General features: G+C 29.9%; 2 protein-coding genes and 1 pseudogene across 2 annotated transcripts; all 3 read right to left on the reverse strand.

The window, feature by feature from the left end:
* Window positions 1–2,980: 2,980 nt before the first annotated feature.
* On the reverse strand, window positions 2,981–7,631 carry LOC112769403 (uncharacterized). Its single transcript, XM_025813917.3, has 9 exons — window positions 7,452–7,631; window positions 6,875–6,946; window positions 6,701–6,775; window positions 5,694–5,777; window positions 4,744–4,813; window positions 4,580–4,671; window positions 4,459–4,500; window positions 4,067–4,147; window positions 2,981–3,240 (listed from the first exon to the last, which is right to left on the reverse strand). The coding sequence occupies exons 1-9, from the start codon at window positions 7,512–7,514 to the stop codon at window positions 3,169–3,171; spliced, it is 651 nt and encodes a 216-aa protein (XP_025669702.1). The 5' UTR covers window positions 7,515–7,631; the 3' UTR covers window positions 2,981–3,168.
* A 7,742-nt stretch (window positions 7,632–15,373) lies between these two features.
* Window positions 15,374–16,368, reverse strand: LOC112770325 (leucine-rich repeat extensin-like protein 7; annotated as a pseudogene).
* A 365-nt stretch (window positions 16,369–16,733) lies between these two features.
* Window positions 16,734–25,084, reverse strand: LOC112772099 (serine carboxypeptidase-like 40). The gene is made up of 7 exons (XM_025816976.3): window positions 24,657–25,084; window positions 21,172–21,279; window positions 20,797–21,077; window positions 19,553–19,822; window positions 19,065–19,273; window positions 17,192–17,297; window positions 16,734–17,071 (listed from the first exon to the last, which is right to left on the reverse strand). The coding sequence occupies exons 1-7, from the start codon at window positions 25,048–25,050 to the stop codon at window positions 16,913–16,915; spliced, it is 1,527 nt and encodes a 508-aa protein (XP_025672761.1). The 5' UTR covers window positions 25,051–25,084; the 3' UTR covers window positions 16,734–16,912.
* Window positions 25,085–25,441: the final 357 nt, after the last annotated feature.

Raw genomic sequence — 25,441 nt, forward strand, 5'->3', positions numbered from 1 at the left:
CAAATTTTAGAAGAAAATATTTTTTCTAAATTTTAATAAGAGAGTGTAAGACCCAAAATTTTCGAAAAAATATTATTATGAGTTAATTTTAATTTATTTTATTAAAGATAAATTAAAACAAATTTTGATTAATTGAGTTTAAAATAATTTAAGGTTTTATCTGATTTTATAATTATTGAATTATTTTCTATATTTGAATAATAAAATTTAGCAAATATAAAATAATAAGAATTTTATATGGCTTGGTTTAAATAATTGAAATTTCGAAATTTAATATTAATATTTTTATAAACAAAAAAAATTAATTATATCATTTTATATTTTAAATTAGAATATTTAACTAAAAGCCAATTAACAAATTGATATTTAAATAATATTTTTAAAATAATTTTAAATGATTAATTTAAAATTTAATTTAATATAATATCTCTTTATGTGTGTGTGTTTGTGTGTGTGTGTGTCTGGATGAAGGGAGGTAAGGTGAGTGACGGTGAATGTGGGTATGGGCTAGGGTAGAATTAGGGTTTCTGATTGGGAATTTAGGGATTTTTAGGCAAATTGGAATTTTGTTAAATTTTAATAAAATTAAGAGATATTATATTAAATTAAATTTTAAGTTAATCCTTTAAAATTATTTTAAAAATATTATTTAAATATCAATTTGTTGATTGGCTTTTAGTTAAATATTCTAATTTAAAATATAAGATAATATAATTAATTTTCTTTGTTTATAAGAATTAAAGTATTAAATTTCAAAATCTAAATTATTTAAACCAAATCATATAAATTTCTTATTATTTTATATTTATTAAACATTATAATTTAAATATAGAAAATAATTCAATAATTATAAAATTAGATAAAATCTTAAATTATTTTAAACTAAATTAATCAAAATTTATTTTAATTATTTTTAATAAAATAATTTTAGGGATTAAAATATTTAATAATAAATAAATCTAAATTAACTCTTAATAAGATCTTCTAAAATTTTTAGGTCTTACAGAGAGTGTCATGTGACACATTTTAATTATTAAATTAGTTAGTAATATATAAATATAATATAACTATATTTTAATTTAAATTTTAATTTAATTTGAGTGCAATTAGATAATATCATACTGTATATTTTGATCGATAAATTTGTAATTAGTCATTAATAATGATATATAAAGATAGAGTGAGTGAAAGAATGAAAAAGATAAAAAAAAAAAGAAAAAAAAAAGAAAAAAATTCTTTAATTTTATAAAAAAATTAATTTTAATTATAATAAAAAAATAATACATTTTAGTTGTAAAATTAGTAATATATAATAATACGTGTTCTAATGTTGTGAGGGGTTGGGACTTGAGACATTGTATCACTGTCAGTTTGCATCTCCAATTGGCATAATTAGCTCAAGTTGATGTAATATATATTTTTTTTTTCATAAGATAATGATTAATTTTTTGTAGATCTAAATTATATTTAAAAGTATGTCATTTGTTAATGAATTATTGTACATGATGAAATTTAAATTTTTGACATTTACTTAAATGAATGAATAAATTATCCACTCAATCAATACAAATTGGTTTAAGTTAATATAATGTTAATAATTATAATTTGTAATCTTGGGCACTTTTGGTGGACATACTTCATATTATTGTTATAATGTGGGTCTGAGCTTAAATATTTTTAATCAATAAAAAATTAAGAATTTTGAGTGAAATTATTTTTAGTTCGGTTCTATTTGGGTAGAAAATAATAATAATAATAATAATAATAATAATAATAATGCATTTATTATATATTCTTATTTAAGATATTGTGTAACGATCTAATTTTTAGTATGGGATACTTATACTGAAACATCGAGTGTTACTAATTTGAAACTACATTGATACTTTTATTAATAATATCAAACCTGTAATTGGATTAACGGAACTCGATATTTATGAAAAACCTTTTTTAAAAAAAATAAAATCGCAACTAAAGAGAAACACAAGATTTTGCGAACCAAAACGGTAAATAGATACACACACAAATAGGATAATATATATATATACAGTACCCAAAAGATGAAAAGTTAGCTACTCCCTCATGGTTATGAATATATACAACTCAAAATATCTCCGAGGTCTGACCTATATAGGAAGCCATTAATCTAACACTCAAAGTAGCCTAGTCTTCTAGCCTTGTCTCTCGAAAAACAAAAGTGAGAATCTAAAACAATAGAACCGCTACACCTGAGCGCTACCAAAAGAAGATGCTGATGTCGCTGTCTAATCGCTGTCAGAAGTCAAGTCCACGATCTCTATATCAATTTCGGGAAACTCATCGTCCACAGAAGTCAGATCCACGATCTTTATCTCCTCAATATCCTCGTCGTCAGAAATAACAATGACCTCTAATGTACTATGGGGACTACCATCACTGTTGTCACCTGTTGAAGCTGTACCACTAGGAGAAATATGCTCAACTGCTGAGGCCTGGCCAGGCGCCACGGCGAAACTCCCAATAGGCTCTATGGTGAAAAGGTCAGAGAAATAAATAGAAAGCAACTCCATCGACATATCCAAATCTACTGGAGGAAACTCAGGGATGTAGTCATCGACGACAGGGCCAGGCTCAGGCACTACCTCACCATCCTGGTGTGCTGGAACAGGACTTCCATGCATGTGATCAAAAGGATGGTGGACAGAATCGAGATATAACCACGACATCGGGATATAACCCTAGTTCCTTACAAGTACAATCCCCTACTTCTGCTCACAAACAACTCAGACGGATTCATCCTCGCTGGAGAAGACATCGGACAAGTCACCTAAAGGCGTTTGGACCTCACATTCAAGTCCAAAGCGACCCAATTTTCGATAACCCTCGATACATGCACCATATCTAGGTTTTTCATCTTTGTTTGTTTCCCTTAGTCGTTTAAGGGAAAGCGAAATATTACACATCCATGGCATTGCTAAAAAGTACGAAGCAATGAAGCACATAAGTTAAATAATATACTATTACATATTGTGATTGAAAATTGCACATTCAGAAAGGTCTTGCACCTTCTTGCCTATACTTTGAAGTTTGAACTACATGAATCGTTCGCATCAATTCAAACATTTGAATATGGTTGCAGTAATCTTAGCAATTACATCAATCGGAACACGATTCACATGATTGCAGCACCTATAGAACTTCCAGTAAGAGTTTCTCTGTTAGGTCTTTGGAAAGTCCCATCACAGTATCAGTTGAACCAACCTGGCAAAAAGAAGAACTAGTTTTGATAACAAAATGGCAGAAAGAGAGAAGAATCTGTACTAAGATCCAACTCAAGAGAAACATTATGACTAGTGGACTAATCCACCATTTTTTTTTATTCAATTTGTGTAGCAGCAATAAATGTAAAATTAGTAAAAAATTACTGGTATGAGAAAAGGTTAGGTATTAGTCTTTAATTAGTAGTCTTAGATTCAAGTCTTGAGAAGAAAAAAAATATTTGTAATTGAATGCATGTATAAAATTTGTTTACATTGAAAGTGCATTAAAATTAAATCCATATGAAATTTTAGGAAACAAAACAAAACCTAAATAACCAATCCACATCTATCCCCTTGGTATATAATTATATATTAATGCGCAAACCACAAATACTTCATTTTTACTCACGTATGCATATTGTATGCGTATATGCATATCTCATACTTTAAACTTCTTAAATTTGTAACTAATATGTCATAAAATTGCTGTATATAATATGTATCATATCATGTTATATTCAATACTCATTTGTGTTTGTGTAATGGGGATATTATGTAACCTGGTTATCTAGGAAACCAATCCCATTATCATAGCAACAAAGATGTGATTTTGGAAGCAAAATAAGCCCACAATAAAATGGGGAGAGATAACAATCTTGACATTCTTTACATGAAGTCCCAGAAAGAGAATATGCTGAAAGAAGAGTAGGTTAATGGATTTTGCTGTGCTGGTAATGTGATATTTCTAAATGAACTGATGTTAATGCGCATGAATAGCAACATAAACTTCTAAGGAAGATCGTTATGGAGAAAGAAACATAACTAACCACTGCATCTACAAATGGTAATGTGAGTGGATGTTCCAGCATCAAACCGCCAGCAACTCTAAATGTAACTCCATCGTCAATCTGCAAAGCTCCCAACAAATAAGAAAACTCAACCTAAGAAAAGGGGAGAATCACACCTTAAAAGCTAGCTATTAAGAAGAAAGAACCACTCTCCTTAAATACAACATCAAGCATCCAATATTACTCGACGTGTGACTTTGGGAACCCCATAATACCCTAGTCCCTAACATATTCACCAACACGAATTCCCTAAAGGAAAGTTTCAAAGATCTTGAAAACAAGTTCAAGTACTATTTTCACCTCCATACTTAGCTCAGTGAAAAGGGGTGAAAAGTGTAATTACAAAAAATTAAAAGAAAAAAAAAGGTTACCAGATTATCAATGACCTCATCTGGTATTTCATGGAAATAAACCTGTCTTAACAATGAGAGATGTTAGTTATCTGCAGAATGAGAAAAATATTGAACAAACTCAAGCATCAACAACTTGCACCTCTGCACTATCCCATCCCCCAGAGCGCTTTCTAGTGGCGAGGTTAGTAACCATAACAGATCCTACAACACCTGCATGGCTACCAGAATATCCTGCAAATTATTTGAATTTGTGAATGTTCCTGGCATGTGTACATATAAAACAGAAACAGACCCAAACTAAACCTTTGATGAATTCCCGAGCTTCCTTCTCACTAGTTGGCTTTTCCCTGATTATTCCTTGGTACACCACAACCTACAGAACATTTGTAAAGACAGAAATAGGCTTAGAAAAGTATTATATAAATTTTAAATGAAGAGCAGAAAGAATGTGAGAATTGCCCCCTCAGAAAGTGTAAGTGCACAACACAGCTTGGAGGACAGATATATACCCTATTAATTAAATATAATGTTCTCAATAGATTTATCAGCAATAATTTGTACTTTTCGTTTTCATGGGTGGAGTTTTAACTAGTGTTTTCTTTTATCAAACAACTGATCTATTTCATCTAGCAAAACGGAGGGAAGCCCATCTATTGAGAAAATCTACTTCTTTCATTTTCCAAAAAAGAAAAAAAAAACACGGACTAAGGAAAACAAAAAAAATCTCGATAATAGTACAAAATTATGTGAATAGACCAAATTAAACTCATAAAAATGACAAACTTCAATTAATTAATACAATTAATATTACACTTAATTGTCTTTCTTCAAATTACATCATTAAGGATAAATTTGAAAACTTAAATTGATACTAACTAAATATTATAAATTAGACAAATATTTTGAGACCATAAGAAGAGCAAATTGAACAAATATTATAAAATGGAAGGAGTAAGCTTTTGCTAAGGAGGATTCATTATTTTCCGCAAAAATGTAACTTTACTCCTTTCTTCTCACTAATATATACTTAGATAATAGGGTCATACAAAAATAGAAAAAATGCATACATCGTAGATAGCTAATAGAACTTCAACTGGGATGAAAAAAATATCAGCAGGCTAAGCATGTCAAAAGCATAACACGGAAAGTTGCTGGCAGATATGTTATCTGAAGTTTCTTTCCAATAATGCATTACTGAAATTAAACAAATAAAACTTAAAAGATAAAAGAAATTGTCCATACTCCATACATACAGTATCTGCAGTAATTAACAAAGTGGTGGGACCATCTTTCTCCAAGTTACTTCCAATTAGTAGCTTTTGCACAATAGCATCTGCCTAATAAGAATATCAAAACGTAAGAATACTAAATGCATTTTGGAAAAATCATACCATTCTTTTAGTTTATGTGCTTATTTAGATGAAATTACTGGCTGATAACATGAAACCTGCAATCTTTCTGCATAGTCAGTCACAACAACTAGATGCAAGAGACCTTGAACAGATATTTTATTCATCAGAAAAAAAAATCTTCGAAACCAAATAAATATATGATCGTGTTTCAGCTGGTTTTCATTATCAAGCATGCGCTTTGCTTCATATAGAAGCTTGAGAAGGAGAGTGGAGTGAAGTTCTTGTAGCATTAACTGAACAATAAGAATACAAAATCTTTTCATCCCACTCTCTTTTTAGTCATCACATTATTTTTCGATCTAATATACACAAAAAAAATATTAATATTCAGTCTATTAAGGCCCCGTTTGGTAACCGTACTAAGATAAAAATACATGGGAAATTCGGTTATACAAACCTATTCGGAGAAACAGATAGATATATAAAGAAGCAACATATCTCTGTCATGTCTCAAATTTTTTAATTTCGATTTATTACCAAACACAGCTTACCCTAATTATCATATAGATATAGATAATGCACAATGATTTGCCAGCCATTGGATAATTGCCACTGCCTAATGCAGTACATCACTACAGAATCGAAATAGCAATGCGGACTAATTACTCTAAAAAATTGATGGATCAAGATCAAGCCAGCCAAATTAAGAACAACTAGTAATGATGGAGAGTAAATGCACAAGGTGCTCATTGAAATTTTAAGGGTGAGTCAATTTGGGTCTATCTAAAATAAGACATAAGACACTCTACTTGGACTGTAATTTTTATCTCAGTATCCAAGGTGGAAGTCATTGCATTTGGAAGATTTGTAATAATAATAATAGTAATAATTGAACCAAACATTCATACCTTCGCCTCAGCCAATGCCATAACCAAATCTTCTGGCTTTTCCTTCCTGATACTTTTCTCATCAATATCCGCAGTCTAAATTTTAAGCCAAAATAAATATGCTCAGCCTTCTGTTATGGTAACCAATTAGGAATTAAAATTTTACAAAGCCACAATACACGCTAGTACATATACCATTATTGTAAACTCGTATCCCATCTCAGCAAGAATCTGTCTTCGAGCCTTGGAAGAAGAACCCAAAATAATCTGTTGGAGATAACTAACATCAACCAATTTTTCTTTTACTAATACGTCTTAACATGTTTGTAAAAAAGGCTAATTGATACTATTGCATTTAATTGATATTTAATTGATACTAATCTGTCTTCGAGCTTGACTCATACTATTTTGATCTATCGAAACCTCCACTACAAAAGTCAGCATTAGCTCTCCAAAAAAGGGACAAAACAAAACGCTACCATTTGTCAATTACATTACATTACAGGGAAGGGAAGAAAAGAGAAAAAATAAGACTGATAACTAATCAGTTGCAATTTTAAATTGCAAGAGTGCAAAGTGCACCCATTAAAAAGGTTGAATGAAAGAGGAGAAACTGTAAAATATTCAGTCATCTTTTTGTTGCTGCGGAAGCGAAATGCTGCACACACAGTCCGTGAGCTTGGTCGCAGATGCAACATATATCTTATTTATTCGATTCGAGCATTATAGGATAAGAATGGGAAACAAAGTGTGTATAGGAGAAGTCCCATACCTTAATCGAAGGGTTTTTTGCAGCCATGGATAGTCCTCTGCGCAGCGTGTCATGTACGCTCATGTTGCTGTACGCAGTAGCATAGAATAGAATTGATAAGCACAGAGATGCTTCCTAAGAAACAGGAGGCTACAAAAAAAAGAAAACTCTCAAAATTTAACTATTAAAAAAATCTTTAGTATCAAAACTATTAATTTTTGTGATATTTAAAAAAATAACGAAATTTTTTGAAGAAAGATAAATATATTTTTAAGTCTTTTTTTGTTTATTTTTTTTAATTATCTATTATATTCAAAGCTTTTATTAATAAACTTTTATTTATAACAAAAATTTATTATTGTAAACCACCAATTCACCATTAGTAAATAATTTCATTATTTGATTGCACTCTTAAAACCCAACACAACAACATAAGAATAATAGAAAAATATTTTTTTATTTTTATTAATTCTTTTGAAATTGAGAACTCACTTTATTATCAATATAACAAATTATCTATAATTTAATATTAAAAGTTTATAAACATTTTAAACATTAAAGTTTATAATTAAACAAATCACGATAATAAGTCAAGCAGAGCAAAAATTTACGCAAATCAGCCAAATCAAAAACTGATTCATGAATTCATTAAGAGGCATTTCTATATAGTTCGAATCTACCTAATTCGAACTGCATTTCCATGTAATCCGAATCACCCTGATTCGAATTACACACACCCACACACCCACTAATTCAAATCAACCTGATTCGAATTATACCCACACTAATTCGAATCAGGGTGATTCGAATTATTCACACACGTGCACATAGTAATTCGAATTGGGCAGATTCGAATTACTCAGTTAAAAAAATTATTAAAAATATATATTTCGTGAATAATAATTTAAAAAAATTTATTAAAAAAAATTATTAAAAAAGTTAATAATTTAAAAATTAAAAAAATATATATTTTATTTCATACAATAAAAAAAAGTTAACAAAATATTTAATTACGAGATTTCTTTAAAATATTAATGAGCTATCAATTCGAATTCTATACAATACTCTTTTGTCCATTTTTAATAGCTCATGAATATTTTTTAATAAAATTTTTTAATAAATTTATTTAAATTATATGGTGAAATATTACATGATTCGAATTACGCTCTGATTCGAATTATATGGTGAGTAATTCGAATTCTATACAATACTCTTCTGCTCATTTTTTATAGCTCATGAATATTTTTTAATAAATTTATTTAAATTATACCACAAAAAAATATTTTATTCTCTACAAAATAATTTTAAAAAATGGCTTAAAAGATATTAGGAGTACTATAAAAATTTGTAATGTCCTAATGACTTAGGACATTAAAGAAATACTCTACATAGTCAATAATAATTTAAAAACTAAAAAAATATATTTTTATCATGTATTTACCTAAATCACTAGAATATTACAAATTTTTATAGTACTCATAACATCTTTTAAGATATTTTTTTAAAATTATTTTGTATGGAATAAAATATATTTTTTAATTGTTTTGTATGGAATAAAATATTTTTTTTAATTTCTAAATTATTATTGACTATATAGAGTATTTTATTTAAAATTTGAGTACATGCATGTATTTACTTAAATTATTAGAATATTACAAATTTTTATAGTACTCCTAACATTTTTTAGGCCATTTTTTTAAAATTATTTTGCATAGAATAAAATATTTTTTGTAGTATAATTTAAATAAATTTATTTAAAAAATTTATTAAAGAATATTTATGAGCTATTAAAAATGAGCAAAAGAGTATTGTATGGAATTCGAATTGATAGTTCATTAATATTTTAAAGAAGTCTCGTAATTAAATATTTTGTTAGCTTCTTTTAATGTATGAAATAAAATATATATTTTTTAATTTTTAAATTATTATTTTTTTTAATAAATTTTTGTAATAATTTTTTTTAAGTATTACTCACGAAATATATATTTTTAAATTTTTTTAATAATTTTTTTAACTGGGTAATTCGAATATGCCCAATTCGAATTATTATGTGCACGTCACCAAAAAAAAAATAAGTCACCAAAAAAAAAGAATTACTATGTGCACGTGTGTGTGAGTAATTCGAATCATCCTGATTCGAATTAGTGGGTGTGTGGGTGTGTGTAATTCGAATCAGGGTGATTCAAATTACATGAAAACGCAGTTTGAATTAGGTAGATTCGAACTATATAAAAATGTAGATTGGTAGATTCATGAAGCAATTTTTGATTTGGTTGATTCATGTAATTTTTTCATTCCCTTGGCTTAAATAACTGATTTGCCCTAAATTTTAGATACGGAATTCAAAAATAAAAGAGTGAGTCTTATCTTCTTCCATCTCTATTTTTAGGCAATTTAGGCACAAAAATCATAGTCAACAAAGAACTCCTCAAAAGAATTATTAATAAACAAATTTTTAATTAATCAAATGAACAACTCATCACAAATTATAATCATCATTAAGTATTTTAATATCTCCTTCATAAACAGATAACCCAATATACAAAAAAAATGAACAAAATCAACTCAACAAAAAATATTTAACATAATCATTCAGCAACTAAGACGATCAGAAAACCACTAATACCAGTATTATTAACAAAACTAAAAAAGTATTATCAAAACTTGAAAATCACCAATTCAATATTATTAACAACAGTAGAAATTACAAAACAAGCAAAAATAATTTCGGCCAACAGTGCTTACCGGCGGCGAAAGAGAAAGGAAAGTGACAGCGACGATGGAGGAGTGGGAACTGCCAGCGAAGAGAGAGAGAGAGAGCGCTTGAACAAATGAGACGACGATCGCAACAGAGCTTCCACCCGACGGCAACAGAACTTTCTAGGACAGTGACAGAGCTTCCTACGACGGCCACAGAGCTTCCACACGCGACGCCTGTCTCCGGAGGGGACGAGTTCGCGATGACTTCGAAGAGGGACGGTGATTGCGGGGCTATGGGGCTGCGAGCTATGTTTGGGGGCTAGGGTTCTCCACTGGCAATTTGAATTTCAGAGAGAAAGAGAGGAGTGGGACTGGGGGGATGCAGGTAGGGGTGCACATGGCCCCGCCCGGACCAAAGACCAGGTTCGGTCCCGAATATTTTAGGGACTAATTTGGTGCGATTTTATCAGGTCTAAGGCTAGGTAAGGGTTTCAAAAATAGACCCGATCATTATTTTGGGTCTGGTCCAGGTCAAGGCGAACCCGGCTTCACCGAACTCATGTGCACCCTAAGGGAACTAAAAAAGATATATATGTTTTAAATTAATTTCAATATTATGTTATATTAATTATAAGCTTATTGTTTTATTTTTAATCACACTTGTTAAATTAGAAAATAGATCAAACAAGCATCAAATTAGAATTTATGGACAAATTCAAGTTCAAATATGGATATCAACTTTTCGATAACAAGTTTCTTCTATATAAATAAGTGAATTATAAGTAAGTTTCTTTATAAATTATTGTTAAAGCTTCAAAGACCCGGTTTGAACCTGATATAGTTGTGACCCGAAAATATTTATATTTTATCAGGTCTAGGGGCGGGTTAGGGTCTAAAAAATAGATCCGGTTTATATTTAGGGTCGGGTCTGGGTTATGACAAACCCGATTTCACCCGACCTATGAACACCCCTAGCTGCGGGCTACGTTTGGAACTTTCGAGGAATATGGTCTTTCTTTTTTTTTTTAAAGGTTAAACGGCGCCATTTTGAGGAATTGTAATTGAACCTGAAACCCTTAAATAAACCGGGCGATTCATCGGTTAACTGCCAGTTCGTCTGTTTTTTTTTTATCAATTTTTCGCCATTTGGTTTATAAGATCAACCGAACCGACTAGGTGATCGGTTTTCAATTAATTCGGTTGAACCAGTCAGTCTGGTTTGAATTTTAGAACTATGATTCGTCCCTAATTTTATTTTTTATTCGAAATCGTCACCATTTTATTTGGTATTAAAATCATCATTTTGAAAAAATAATTTTTTAAAAGACAAAAATATCCCCTATTGCACCAGCACACTCTGTATTTTCTACTACCACCACCACCACCGCCTTATCCCACAAACTATCAGCCATTTCTTCCCACAACTATCCATTTTATTCATAATCAACAACAGAACATTCAGATTTAAGAATCTATCATCAACAACAACACAACATTCAAATTCAAGACAAAAAATTCAAGAATCCAATCCTTCAAACTCAGCAACAACATCACAATAATTCATATATTTTGAAAAAAGATTAGGTAGTGACAGTGAGAAATCTGCCACCGATACCACCACCATGAAAGAAGAGAAATAGAATGCAAGAGAGAGAGAGAGAGAGAGAGAGAGAGAGAGAGAGAGAGAGAGAGAGAGAGAGAGAGAGAGAAATTTGAAACCACCACAACCGTCAAAACTACTACCGCCGCTTGTCTTCGACACTATCGCCGGAAAAGGGAGGAAAAGGATATTTGAATCCCCTACTATTCGATGGCGACGGCAGCACTTCGACAAAGAGAACTTCAAGGACTAGGGAAGCTACCGCTTTGATCGTCGTGGTTGTCACTGCTCATTCGTGCCGCCACTGAGAGACCAAGATCGCGACGGAGAGGTCTACTTCCGCGCACAACCCACCTCTATTGCTGCGGTTTTCTTGGTTGCACATCGCCTATGCTCCTCCCAGGTTCCACTTGAACTCGTCGTTCTTGTTCTCCTCAATGGTGCCGCTTTGATATGCCACCGTCTTTGCTTCTTTGATGAGCAAAAATTAAAGCTCACTAATACCGGTAAGTGCATGGATCGTTTAAGTAATACCACGGGCAGTGGATATCATTCCCACGAGAATTAAAGGATTGAACAAGCAATTATCAGATTAAATTCCTAATTAGATTAAAATAACCTGGATTGATGAGGGTGAAACTTGTATCTAGGGGTGGCAATATGTACCCTACCCGCGGGTACCCAACCCGATCCCATCCGCTCGGGTAAGGTTGCCAACCCGATCCGAAGCGGGTAGGGTAGGATGCGAGTAAGGTTCTCGTACGAGTCGGGTAGGGTGCGGGTTGAGTTTCAACCCTACCCGACCAACCCGCACTCTATATATATTTATATTATATACTTATATAAAAATATGTTTTAAGTGGATGTTGAATCAAAGACCTCTTATTAAATGCAAAAGATCCTTAGCCACTAAAAGAAAATTATTAATTGATAATTTAATATTTTTTTTTACATAAAAATCAGTTATATTTTAAATTATCATCAAGTTATATAATAATGTTATATATTTTTTGTAACCCGCGGGTAGGGTCGGGTACCCGCGGGTTAAGAGCGGGTAGGGTTAGGGTTGGGATATTCTCAACCCGCGGGTAGGGTTAGGGTTGAATCCAAATCCTACCCTACCCTACCCATTGTCACCCCTACTTGTATCTTACTGAGAGCTTGAGAACCTTGAATGTTTGAATGCTTACGAATAGAGAGCCTGAATGTTAATTTGAGAGAAGATAGTGGTGGTGAGAGTCAAGAATTTCGGAGATATTTATACTTTTAAAGAAATTAAACCTTGTTTATTTATCTTGAAGTTTGTAAAAGATCTTTCACGACAAATCTCTAATCAATCGTCACCTTTATAAAAGTGTGGCCATTGACCTCTTTTGGCCATACTTTTAAAGTATAGCAAGAAAAAAGTGTGGCGACATATCTTCTTTTTTGTAGTGTGATAATCACAGTGAAAGGAGATTCATAAATATTACAATTATAGAATTGGATAATTGAAAAATAAATTGATGACAAATTAAGAAATGAATAATCTTAAGATTGAAAAATATAAGACTAAGATTTGAACATTAAAATAAAATTGAAAAAGACATTACAATTAAATATTCATAGAACTTAATGATAAAATTTTAAAGATAAAATAGACTATAATTGATAAATAATAAAATAATAATTTATAAAATAAAAAATAAATTTTATAATTAAATAATATATAAAAAATTAATTAATAATTAAAATTAAATAAAAATTATTTAATAATTATTAAAAATTTTAAAAAATATATTTTATTACTACCACCGTTTAATAACGAGTAAAACCCCTTTCCGGTCCCTAACCATTTATGAAAAGGACCTGGCATCCCCTCACCATTAGAAAATAACAACACGGTCCTTATCCATTCTCTCTATGTGATCGAAAGGATCCATTTGTCGGTACTTCCGGTTACTTTTTACCCGAAAACCGACAAGAGAGTCCTTTCAGTCACACGGAGAGAATGGATAAGGACCGTGTTATTATTTTCTAATGGTGAGGGGGCGACAGGTCATTTTCTAAATGGTTAGGGATCGGGGAGGGGTTTTACTTAAAATTGGATACAAAGAGAATCAATTAATTTTTTTTATTCAATTTCTTAATGCAACAAGAAAGAAATACCTCAATCTAATTTGTTCACACCATAGTTTGGAAATTAAATCGAAGGAACTCACTCAACTTTCTACCTAATTTTTCGATGCAACAAGAAAGTGACTTACTCAACCTCACTTGTTTACACCATGCTTTTATCATGAAACTTAAAAAGGGTTTGTTTTTTTACTTTTTACACCTATAATTACTTACTACAATAGTTTGAGTTATTTATAATATCTTATTAAGTTAAATAAAGAAAACTCTAAATCCTCTAACATAAAATTTAAATTAGTAACTAAATAAACAAAATTAAAATACATAAAATTAAATTAACTTCCAAAAGTAGAAAAAAGTGTATAAAATAATAATCTTGAACTAGCTTTTTTTTAGGTTCAACAATATAGAACATACATGTCGTTCTTAAAACCCAATCCAAGACATAATAATGCGTAATCAATCCAAATAATTATTACTTTTGTGTTAAGTCTCGTTGTTAATAATCTCGTGCTATCTATTAAACTCAACTTTTATAGTCTATAATGACATAATTATTTTGGTGTGGTCCAATAGTAAAAATTTAAACTTTGGGCTTTAACCTTTAATCATTTAGAAAAAGACTTGGCACTCTTTCACCATTAGAAAATAATAATACGGTTCTTATTCATTCTCTTCGTGTGATCAAAAGGACTCTCTTGTCAGTTTTTGGATAAAAAATAACTGAAGTACCGACAAAAAAATCCTTTTAATCACATAAAGAAAATAAATAAAGATCGTATTATTATTTTCTAATGACGAGAGAAGAGATCGAAGAGAGGTTTTACTCTTTAATAATTTAGAAATTGTCTAGACCATCAAATCTTTTACCATTGTGCTAGAAGTCTAGAACGGAGTTGGCTTCCCTGTACTTCCAAGGCCACACATATTACGTCATTTTGGCTACAATTAATGCAAGGTTATATTTTGATGCCCTTTCGTGATCCGATGCCCCAGGGCCTAGTCATTAATGAAAGCCAAATCCCTTCTTCTCTATAAATCGACTCCATTTTCGCATAATATGAGTAAATACCCATAGTCGTTTATGAGATTCACGTAAATACTCATAATAATTTTTAAGATTTTGATTTTTCTATTGTAGTCCTCTAGATAAAGCTCCGAGTACTCAAAGTAATCCCTACGTATATTTCTAGTGATGAGTCATCATTGGAGTGCTGACGTGGACTCGGTTTGCCACGCTGGAGGGCTCTCAACTGTTGAGCTGGCGAGTTTCCAATTTTTACCCAGATTAGTCCCTCCTATTATATTTAACTTTAAATCCCTAAATTCAAAGACACTTCATCTCTTCTTCTTGTTCATCTCTTCTTCTTTTTTCAAACATGTCACGTGAAATATAAATTGTCTGGCTTGTATATACCATCAAGCATCAGGTGTTGTCTTTCTATAATAATCATGAAACATATTAGAAGTCTCGGAAGTCAGCAAGTATTTTTTTGATAATAATATTAAACATGTATGCTGAATGAATCTAATTTGCAAAGCTCCTCAGAAAGCATATTACATCTGATAACTCGCTAAAAAGTTTGTTATGTGCCAAGTTAAGGACTTGAATGTCTTGTAGACAAGACAATGTGTTTGGCACATGACCCATGAGAGTATTGTAGCTAACATCCAGAACTTGAATCTCAGTGAATATCCCCACTCTTTCACGGATGCAACCAGTTAACTGGTTATTTAGGAACATAATCTCCTTCAATTTAGAACCCATGAATCCAAAACTTGTTGGGATGTTCCCACTCAACTTGTTGTTGGCTAAATTTATCACTGATGCAGGGAAATTTCCAAGATTCTAAGGAATTTCACCTTTAAATTGATTGTTTGTTGAGAAACAGTGCATCAAGATTCTTGTAGAAGAGTTCTTGAGGGATTGTCCTAGAGAAGTAACTGTTACTGTTAAGGTGGAAAAGGGACATGTCAGTGAGTAAAAATAGCTCTTTGACAAGAGTTCCTTGAAAATTTGCATGGTTGAGATCCATGCTTGCAACTACAGAGAATGCTGATGCAGATGCACCCATTTCATCTTCAGTAAAATCACAAAAAACCTCTTTGTAAGAACACACATTTGGACCAACCCATGTTCCTAGAATTTTCTTTGGGTCATCAGTGATTGCAAATTTCCATGCCTGTAGCGCTGTGTAAGCTCCATCCAGATTTGATTCTGAAGAAGATCCAGAGGGTTGTGGGTTGTTAACCCCTCCCCCAACCCAAACTACTCCTCCTCCACCACCATTGCCAACACCAACACCAACACCTATAGTATCTGATATATGCTTGAAAGAAGAAGAAGAAAAAGAGATGAACAAGAGGAAGAGATGAAGTATATGAGAATTTGGGGATTTAGGGTTAAATATAATAGGAGGGACTAATCTGGGTATAAATTGGAAATTCGCCAGCTCAGCTAACCGTTGGGAGCCCTCCAGCGTGGCAAACTGAGTCTACGTCAGCACTCCAGTGATGACTCATCACCAGAAATATACTCAAGGACCACTTTGAGTACTCGGAGCTCTATCTAGAAGACTACAATGGAAAAATCGGAATCTTAGGAATTATTATAAGTATTTGCATGAATCTCAGGGACGATTATGAATATTTACTCCGCATAACATGATAGAATCCCAATTTAATTATTAAATTTTTTAATATTATAAATTTAAATGAATCGATTGATTTTATAAAATTTTTTATTAAATTTAATAATTTTACTATTTAAATCTTGTTATAATTTTATATTTTATTTATTTAATTCACTTTTTAGATTTTACACAAAATCTAGATTTTATATTTTTCAACTAACTCTGTTAAAAAAGAAATTGAATAAAAAAAAGAAACATCCAATAAAAAGTTATTAATAAACCGATAATAAACACTATTATTTTCACTAATTCTCATGCAGTAGAAGTTCAAATCAAAATCCAATACGAAATTAATTTGCCTTCTAGCAAGAGATTATTATTATTATTATTATTTATATATTAAATAAAGAAAAATCTTATTCTTGCAGGACAAATTAAGTATATCTTGTAGTATCTGGAAGCGGGGTGCCGTCTAAAAAGTGTTTGAGGAGAGAAAAGGCTCTTGCTGGCTGGTAGCTTGGCACTTGATGCCCTGCTCCTCTTACTGTCGCAAAAGTTAAGCCTCCCTTGTACACTTCTGTATACCCACCAGCCTGTTTCCAATTCAGTTTCATAAAAAGATGTTGGAAGTATTATTTCTCTAATTCTTAAAGCATAAAAAGAAAATGAAACAAAAAAGAATTGTGTAAGGACAATTATTGGTTATTACTTACCTCTGCAAACAGATACCAAGGATGCCAAGCAGTTTCAACAGAAAGGTTCATCTTCTTAAGTGAATACTTTGTTGAAGTAACAGGCACCCTTCCATCTATGTCACCACTGCATATCATTTGATATATATAAACAACAATAAATAATTAATAATTCACCAGTACACATACATTTATTAGAATAATTTACGTGAACCAAAGAACGAGAAGAGAATGCTACAACTACAATAAACTTGTTTCATAAAGATTAGGATAAATCGACACTTATAACCAGAACTGGTTTCTAAACCAAAAAATTCGGCGACTAATTATGACGTCTAATGAAATATGAATCTACTAAGTATTATATAATCTAAATAAAAATTGAAAAGACTTCATGAAAAAAATGTTATATATATTACGACTCAAACATATGAAAAGAATGATTACCAAAAATTACTTGATTACCAAACAAATAAAAAAATACGAAAAGGATAGTACTACTATTATATTTAAGAAATGAGTTTAAGATAATGAATAATTGAATATCATCACACCTAAATTTGATAATATCATTTTTATTTGAAAAATTTTACTTTCAATATGAAACGTATATATTTATATCAAAATCTTATCAAATTAAAAATGATATTATGTAGCAATGTCTAACTTTTAATCAAAAGACAAAAAGTAATTGCTCTCAAAAGACAAAAAGTGATATTATGTAGTTATTACTAATGAGACTTTATCGATTAGTATTATATAAAAGAAATCTATTAGGTAGCGTTTGTTTTGAGGTACTGAGACAGAGACAGAGAGATTGAGACTTAGTATTGTGTTTGTTAGTTCAGAGACTGGTACTAAAATTTCTGTCCCTGTCTCTAAAATTTCAGTATTTCAGTACCTCAAAAAAGTAGGGATACAGGGACTGAAATTTTTAGAGATGGAGACTGAAACTTTAATAACATTTTATACCTAAAATACTTTCATTTCAATTAATTAATTCCAATTTTATTCTTTGTGCAAATTAAATTAGAGTTTCATTCTTGTTTCAATTCCTGTCTCCCATTTTGCACCAAACAGAATACTGATATTTATTTCAATCCCTGTCTCTTAGTCTCTGTCTCTCAGTATCAATCTTTCCGTCTCTGTCTTTCTACCAAACGCCACCTTAGGTAGCATTTGTTTTGAGGTACTGGAACAGAGATTGGAAGACTGAGACATAGTATCATGTTTGTTGGTTCAGAGACTGGTACTAAAATTTATGTCTCTATCCATAAAATTTCAATATTTGAGTACCTCCAAAAAGTAGGGACACATGGAATTGAAATTTTTAGAGACGGAGACTGAAATTTTAATAACATTTTATACGTAAAATACCCTCATTTTAATTAATTAATTTCAATTTTATTCTTTGTGCAAATTAAATTAGAGTTTTATTTTTGTTTCAATTTCTGTCTCTCACTTTGCACCAAATAGAATACTGAAATTTATTTCGATCTCTGTCTCTTAGTCTCAGTCTCTCAGTCTCAGTCTTTCAATCTCTATCTCTTTACCAAATGCTACCTTATAGACACTAATATAATTAGATCTGTTATTTATAGACCTTCTAATTCTTTAAGAGGTTTATTCAAAAGATTTGCAATATAACAAAGATATTCCACTAGAAATATTATTATTACTTCGACTTATATTCCCCAAAAAGTGGATTTCTCTCTAATAGCTCCGAATGAAATAATCGGACTAGAACTAACATAATTCGATAAAATCTGGATAAATAATATGATAGAAAGAAATCAAATACACTCTGTATGTTATGCACACTCTCACTATATATTGGAGTCTCTACCAAGACAAAATGGAGTATATATGTTATGCAAAACCTTTTTATGAGTACCTGAAAATCCAGACCCTTAGTCCGTTGTGAAGGAATTCATGTAGAAGGGGAAGCATGGTTGAAGGGGAGTCACCCCACCTGCCCATGACACCACTGCAAGGTTGCCAGTCATACTTGAGTTTGGTAACATTCGCATGGATGGCCTCTTGAACCTCTGCCCGGTTAAGATAGGCAATCACATAATTATCACTGCACGGATCAGCAACAAGCTGCTCCACACACACCAAAAATAAATAATTAATGAATTGTTGTATATACAAAATAGAATTCGAACTCTAGCACTTATTTAAATGGATAAGTGAGTTTACCACTAGACCGACTTTAGTTAGTTAAAATATATAAATACTAGTTAAGCTATGTATGTGCAAACAATTATGATATTCAAAAGTTAAACACATCAAATATTTCACTAACTTAGCTTGTATCCATTTTATAATCAGAAGTAGATATCACAATTGAAGGTTCAATAATTGGAATTGGAATCTCACAGAGTGCTTCTTGGGCCGTTTTGTGAGGCTTTCATTGCGGCAAAAAAGTGGAGCATAGATGTTGTAGATATCAATGAAACGAGTAGCCCTATAAAATGCATCCCATGCTGTATCGCACTGGAGGCTACGCTGATCGGAAGGATCTGAAGACTTATGATCACAATATGTGTTGATATCGTGTGCAACATTGTCTGAGATTATTGCATGGCTTGCAAGAAAATCGTACATTCCAGCATCGTCTGTTTCATCGTTTATCACTGCATTCCCAATCTGCATAATAATAATTTAGTTTTGTTTCATTAATATCATTTTTCTCATACTACTTCATGAAATCGGCTAGGTTTTTTTTATATATTGGGGACTAAAGTATAAAATACAGTATTATTGAAGAATTTAGTGTTTTATGTATATATATGGAGACGTTACGCAAATATACCATATATTAGAAAAATTCAAACAATACAATTTAGAAATGCCTGATTGCAAATTATCAGAATAAACAATAAATAATTCTTTAACTTTTTATTTAAAAGACAAATAAATCATCGACTAATTAAAAATATAAAAACGTCTTTTACTTTTTAAAATGTGACACGTCTAAGTCTCTCTAAAAGACTGATTAGTCATTAGATATTTTAGATAAAAAAATTTAAATATTTCATATTTTAGAAAATTAAGAATGTTTTTATATTTTTGATTAGTCAACGATTTATATGTTTTCGAATTAAAAAATTAAAGACTCATTTTTTCTTCGTAATCTTCTTTTAAAATTAAAAAAATACAGTTTGGGGAGACCAAAATGTACTGAATGTCTAAATCCCAATTTTATTTTATTTAAAACACAGCAATTATATTCACGGATGGCGAATTTTCAACAATGACTTATATCGGCAATATTCTCATCCCTTTATATTATTAGGTGAAAATTCAGATACAGTCAACTTCATGTGAAGTTTTCACCATATTATTATTATCCCATTCTGGTTAATAAAACAGTGTTTCACTTATTGAAGCACAATATTTAAATTTAAAAATGTATGGAATTCTCGTATATATATATATATATATATATATATAGTCTTTTTTATTTTTGATATTGTTACTCGATATATTTTTTTTTCCAGAATATCTTTGTAAGAATTTATAAAAAAAAAAAAAAAAAAAAAAAAACCAGTTACATTATTAAAATAAGAATCAGAATATCCATAGGGGAGAAATAGAGAGGCAATAATGTAATTGAATACCAGTATTCCTTTAAGGTTAACGATTGTTTTGTTGGCCTTCTTGTTATGGTAGAGAATAGTATGTGCAAGTTCAGGAACATAATGCCCTGCATAACTCTCCCCAGCAATGAAGAAATCCCTCTTCTTATATTCAGGAAACCTCTCCAACCAATTCACCAAGAATACATAGTTATCTGCTGCTGTTTTCTTGTCATCATTATAATAATCAGCATAATCTGATGATCTGTTTGAGTAAGAAAATCCTACTCCAGTTGGTGACTCCAGGAACAAAACATTTGCAGCTTCAAATTATATTCAATTAAGTCACAACATAATATGTTACAAATTACTCAAATAAAGGAAATCAATTGAGGTAGTATATATATACATACATACCATGATTCCAACGATATCTATTTAGGTAAAGTGTTCGTCCATCACTGTTTACTCGGAAGGGTCCAAGTTCTTGCATTGCTCCATAGGCAAGGGATGAACATCCAGGACCTATAGTCAAACCAGGTTGTTTCACATTTGTAACAAAAACATCTATAAATTTAAAAGTACAAAAAATAAAATGATGGTTGCTGATTGGTGACAGATTTTTATATTCATAAAAAATTTGATTATTTTGCTATGAACAAATTAATTATTCAAGTGTAAAAAGTTTTATTATTTTACTGTGAATTGTTTTTTGGTAGTGGATTACTCTAATAAAAAATTATGATATCAAACATATATATATATATATATATATATATATATATATATATATATATATATATATATATATATATATATATATGTGTGTGTGTGTGTGTTAACTTTAATATGCTAATAGTAAAAAAATTTAATACTATCATCATCTAATCAAATTAATGTATTTAGATAACTTTTTAAGTAGTAAATTTAAAAATTAATTATTTTTGCTAATACGTCAATACATAATTGACTGTCTGTTTTTTTACTGTATATAAAAATTAAATTATATATATTAAATACATAATAATTGATATTTATAGTATTTATAGAATTCTTTATCAAAACTGTATACATAATAATACTCATAAAAAAAAGATAAAATTATTGATCTGATATCCTAAAAGAAAAATTTGTTTTGAGGACCTATCTATTTATCAAAAAGTGGTAGATTTGTCTTCCAAACTCTTTTGAGAATTTGAGATTGTTTTAATTTCTTTCATAGTTTCATCTATAATTTTGTGCTGATACAATCTTTGTAAATACTGTTATTTTTGAAATGATATATTGAATATATATTTGTCACTTCGCTAAAAGCTCTTTTAAAACGTTAAAAACGAATATCTTTTCCCCTAAACATTAAACCCTACGAAATTCATACAAATAAGTCATATTTTCCATGGTAAATGTTCTATATATCTTTTTGCATTTACAGAACAATATGAATTGCTAGAGACAAAAAAAGAAAAAAGCACCTACACACTAGCTAAAAAAAAAGGAAAAATAACGTTTATTTTCATGGTAAGATTTTATTTTTCTAGCTAGTAGTTGTATTCTTGAAAAGAATATATGAGTAAATGGTTACATAAGTCCTAAGAGATTATTTGTTTTCTAAATTGATCCTCAAAATATTTTTTAATTAAATTTATCTTTTAAAAATTTTAAGTTAGTTATATTAGTATTTTTGTCATTTCCGTTGCTACCTACATTAGAATTTATTGATATGACACGTTAAATAATATCATAATACATATCTGGTAATCCTAATTGGCCGCTAATATAATAAGTTTATAAAATTATATCAAATAAAATCTCAAATTAAAGAATTATGATGCCTCAAAGTTCTCCCTTAATTAAGTTTTGATTTGATCTAATTTTATAAACTTTATAATATTAGCAGTTAATTAAGATTTTTAGATGTATATTATAATATCACTTAATATATAATATCAGTAAATTTTGATGCTGTTAACAAAAGAAATAACAAAAGAATCAACGTGATTAATTTAAAATTTTCAAAAAATGAATTTAATTAAAAAATATTTTATAATAATTTAAAGAACGAGTGATCGGGACAAATTTAAATATTTATTCGAATATATAAATGTACGGACAAGTTAAATAACATCAAAGAGATCAATTAATATCTAATTACATCACATAACATATGTGTGTGTGTGAATTTGTTAATGTTTATTCTTCTAGAGTTGAACAGGAGTCCTCAAATTATGGGATCTAACCAACCTGCTATTCAATGTTCAAATCACCGCCAATGTGAGAGCACATTGGCATAACAATAAAAAAAAAAAGGGAACTACTCATTATTAAAATAGTTTCTCCTTAGCATATTATTAATCTATTTAATCAGTCTATCTTAAATAAATATTTAACATTACAGTTCACTGAATATAAGAAAATAAAGAATAATGAGCGTTTCCAAACAATTATGACTTTTGAGAGTGTTTGATTGAGAAAATATGTTGGTTGAACTACTCTTGTGAATAGGTGAGATCTCACGGTATAGGTCAAAAAATTTTCTTCTTATAAGTATGAAGCACAAATTAAATAATGTTGGGAAGGTAGGGGTAATTACTTTTTTGTTATTGTAATTTACTTCAACCAACATATCAGTTACAAGTAAATCAAAGATATTTTTTGGCTTAGGATAAAAATAGACCAAACTAAATAAGTAATAAAACAAAATAGACCATTAATAAGTAAGTCCCACGTACGACAGGATCGGATGTACATGACTAGTTTTTCAGGCAAGATTCTTAATTTGATTACTAATAATTGTTATTTTGACAAACTAGGTATGTCTGTAAATGAGTATATTTAGATGCAACTTATATTCAAATTCACTAATTCAGGAATATACTTTAAGATAAACATGACCTAATTTAACTAATTATTATCTTGGTATATATTAGTAAACTTAATATATTTGGATACTGCAAATGTGTTCAACTACATTGATTTGTATCCAGCTCATTATTTCATTGTTGTTACAGTTTTTCATTAGAGGAAAAAATAATAAGTTGAAGTGATAAAAGAATTTCGTCTATTGTGAGATTTATACTAGGAGTTTAATTTTAATACAGTATAAAATGTTTTATGTAGTAAACCAAAATTAAATTAGTTACTCTTAAATAATGACCATCTTGAATAACATGAACAACCACCAATCAAATAAAAATATATTATACCCTAATTTAATGTTATTAATTAAATTTAAAATTAATTTACTCTTTTAGCTCTATTATTAATTCACATTGTTTACACATTATTTAAAAATATTGTTGGTTACCTATACTTTTCCTTCCATAGTACAAACATCCGTAATCGGTAATAAAATATTGATAATTGTAATTATATTAAATTAGTTAATTTGATATTTATTTTGAAATGAAAATAACAATTTTTATATGTTCACCAAAATAAATAAATAAATAGATGACAAAGGTATGTACTTGGCCAGTAGTCAAAGGAATATTTCTACATGAGCATGTGTGGACGCTACTGATTAAGGATTTCAAATTAAAACGAAAAAAAAAAAATAGCTTTCATGTTTTTTAGTGTGGAACACTTCAACTAATTAGCATGTTCCATTTTAATAAAAAAGTTGGTGATATACCTCATTAGCAAATAGCATGCATTATGTAATAATGTTGTGTATAATTTTGAGTTAATATTTTATCTAATAATCAAAAAGACTAATTTACTAAAATAAAGGGTAAGAAATGTGTAAATTTCTCTTTTGTTTGAAAAAAATATTTTAATTTTATTTTTAATTTCTTAGAAAGTAATGAAACTAATATAATTTAGTTATGTACTTTTTTTTAATTTTCAATTTTTGTTTGATAAAAGATAAATGAATGAAAGCTTATGTGAATTGAATGTTATACCTCCATTGAGCCAAAGAAGAAGGGGCTTTGTTTCCTTAGAAGTCTGAGCTTCCACAAAGTAATAATAATAGGCACGTCCTGCCAAATGGTTAACCGTGACATACCCTCCATACTGACTGAAATTCACCTTTGGCTGCCCCGGCAAACTCACAATTCTGTCTTTCTCTTTCAGACCCGCCTGAGAACCCACATCGGCGGCGGTGGCAGTGGCGGCTTCATGCACAATCTCTGGTGCCTCGAAGTGCCCCCTGTTGATTTGTGATCCTGCTTTGAACTTGGCCTTGAAAAACTTGTCCAGAGCCCGACCTTGTTTGTTTCCATGTATTTCAGACACACAGCATGAAAGGATAATAATGAAAATGGATATAAGAGACCAACTACATGCTTTCCCCATTATGCGTTAATTCTTTTGTGTATCTCTAATCTCTCTATACATAAGTGAGAGGAAGGAAGGTGATATTTATAATTTCATCATATTAACCATATACTTTTCCAAACCTAATCTTTACTATCATTTGGGTAAATGATTTAATTTTAAAAGTTAAAAATATATTTTGTCAAAACTAAAATTTATAAGATTTATAATTCAATTATACATGTTCCGTGTATATAAAAAATTAACTACCAAATTAATCACTTTTATGTAATATATATTTAAATAAACAGTAGTTGATTTTATAATTGATTTCTAGTGTACATATAATTATTTTCATTTGATACATTTTGTTATTATGAAAATAGTGTCTGAAGAGTCAAAATATTTTTTTAACTTTTTAAAATTATAT

Source organism: Arachis hypogaea, chromosome 18, assembly GCF_003086295.3.
Source record: "Arachis hypogaea cultivar Tifrunner chromosome 18, arahy.Tifrunner.gnm2.J5K5, whole genome shotgun sequence".
In the NCBI taxonomy this organism is placed as follows: domain Eukaryota; kingdom Viridiplantae; phylum Streptophyta; class Magnoliopsida; order Fabales; family Fabaceae; genus Arachis; species Arachis hypogaea.

Bases quoted from the DNA above. Each gene is read 5' to 3' on its own strand.
- LOC112769403 (XM_025813917.3), bottom strand. From the start codon at position 7,514: ATGAGCGTACATGACACGCTGCGCAGAGGACTATCCATGGCTGCAAAA. The intron at 6,947-7,451 runs GTATGGGACTTC...TATCTCCAACAG, and splicing joins CAAAAAACCCTTCGATTAAG to ATTATTTTGGGTTCTTCTTC. The intron at 4,501-4,579 runs GTGCAAGTTGTT...TTGTTAAGACAG, and splicing joins GGGGATGGGATAGTGCAGAG to GTTTATTTCCATGAAATACC.
- LOC112772099 (XM_025816976.3), bottom strand. From the start codon at position 25,050: ATGGGGAAAGCATGTAGTTGGTCTCTTATATCCATTTTCATTATTATC. The intron at 21,078-21,171 runs GTATGTATGTAT...TATAATTTGAAG, and splicing joins TAGATATCGTTGGAATCATG to CTGCAAATGTTTTGTTCCTG. The intron at 19,823-20,796 runs GTATTCAATTAC...ATTATTATGCAG, and splicing joins TTAACCTTAAAGGAATACTG to ATTGGGAATGCAGTGATAAA.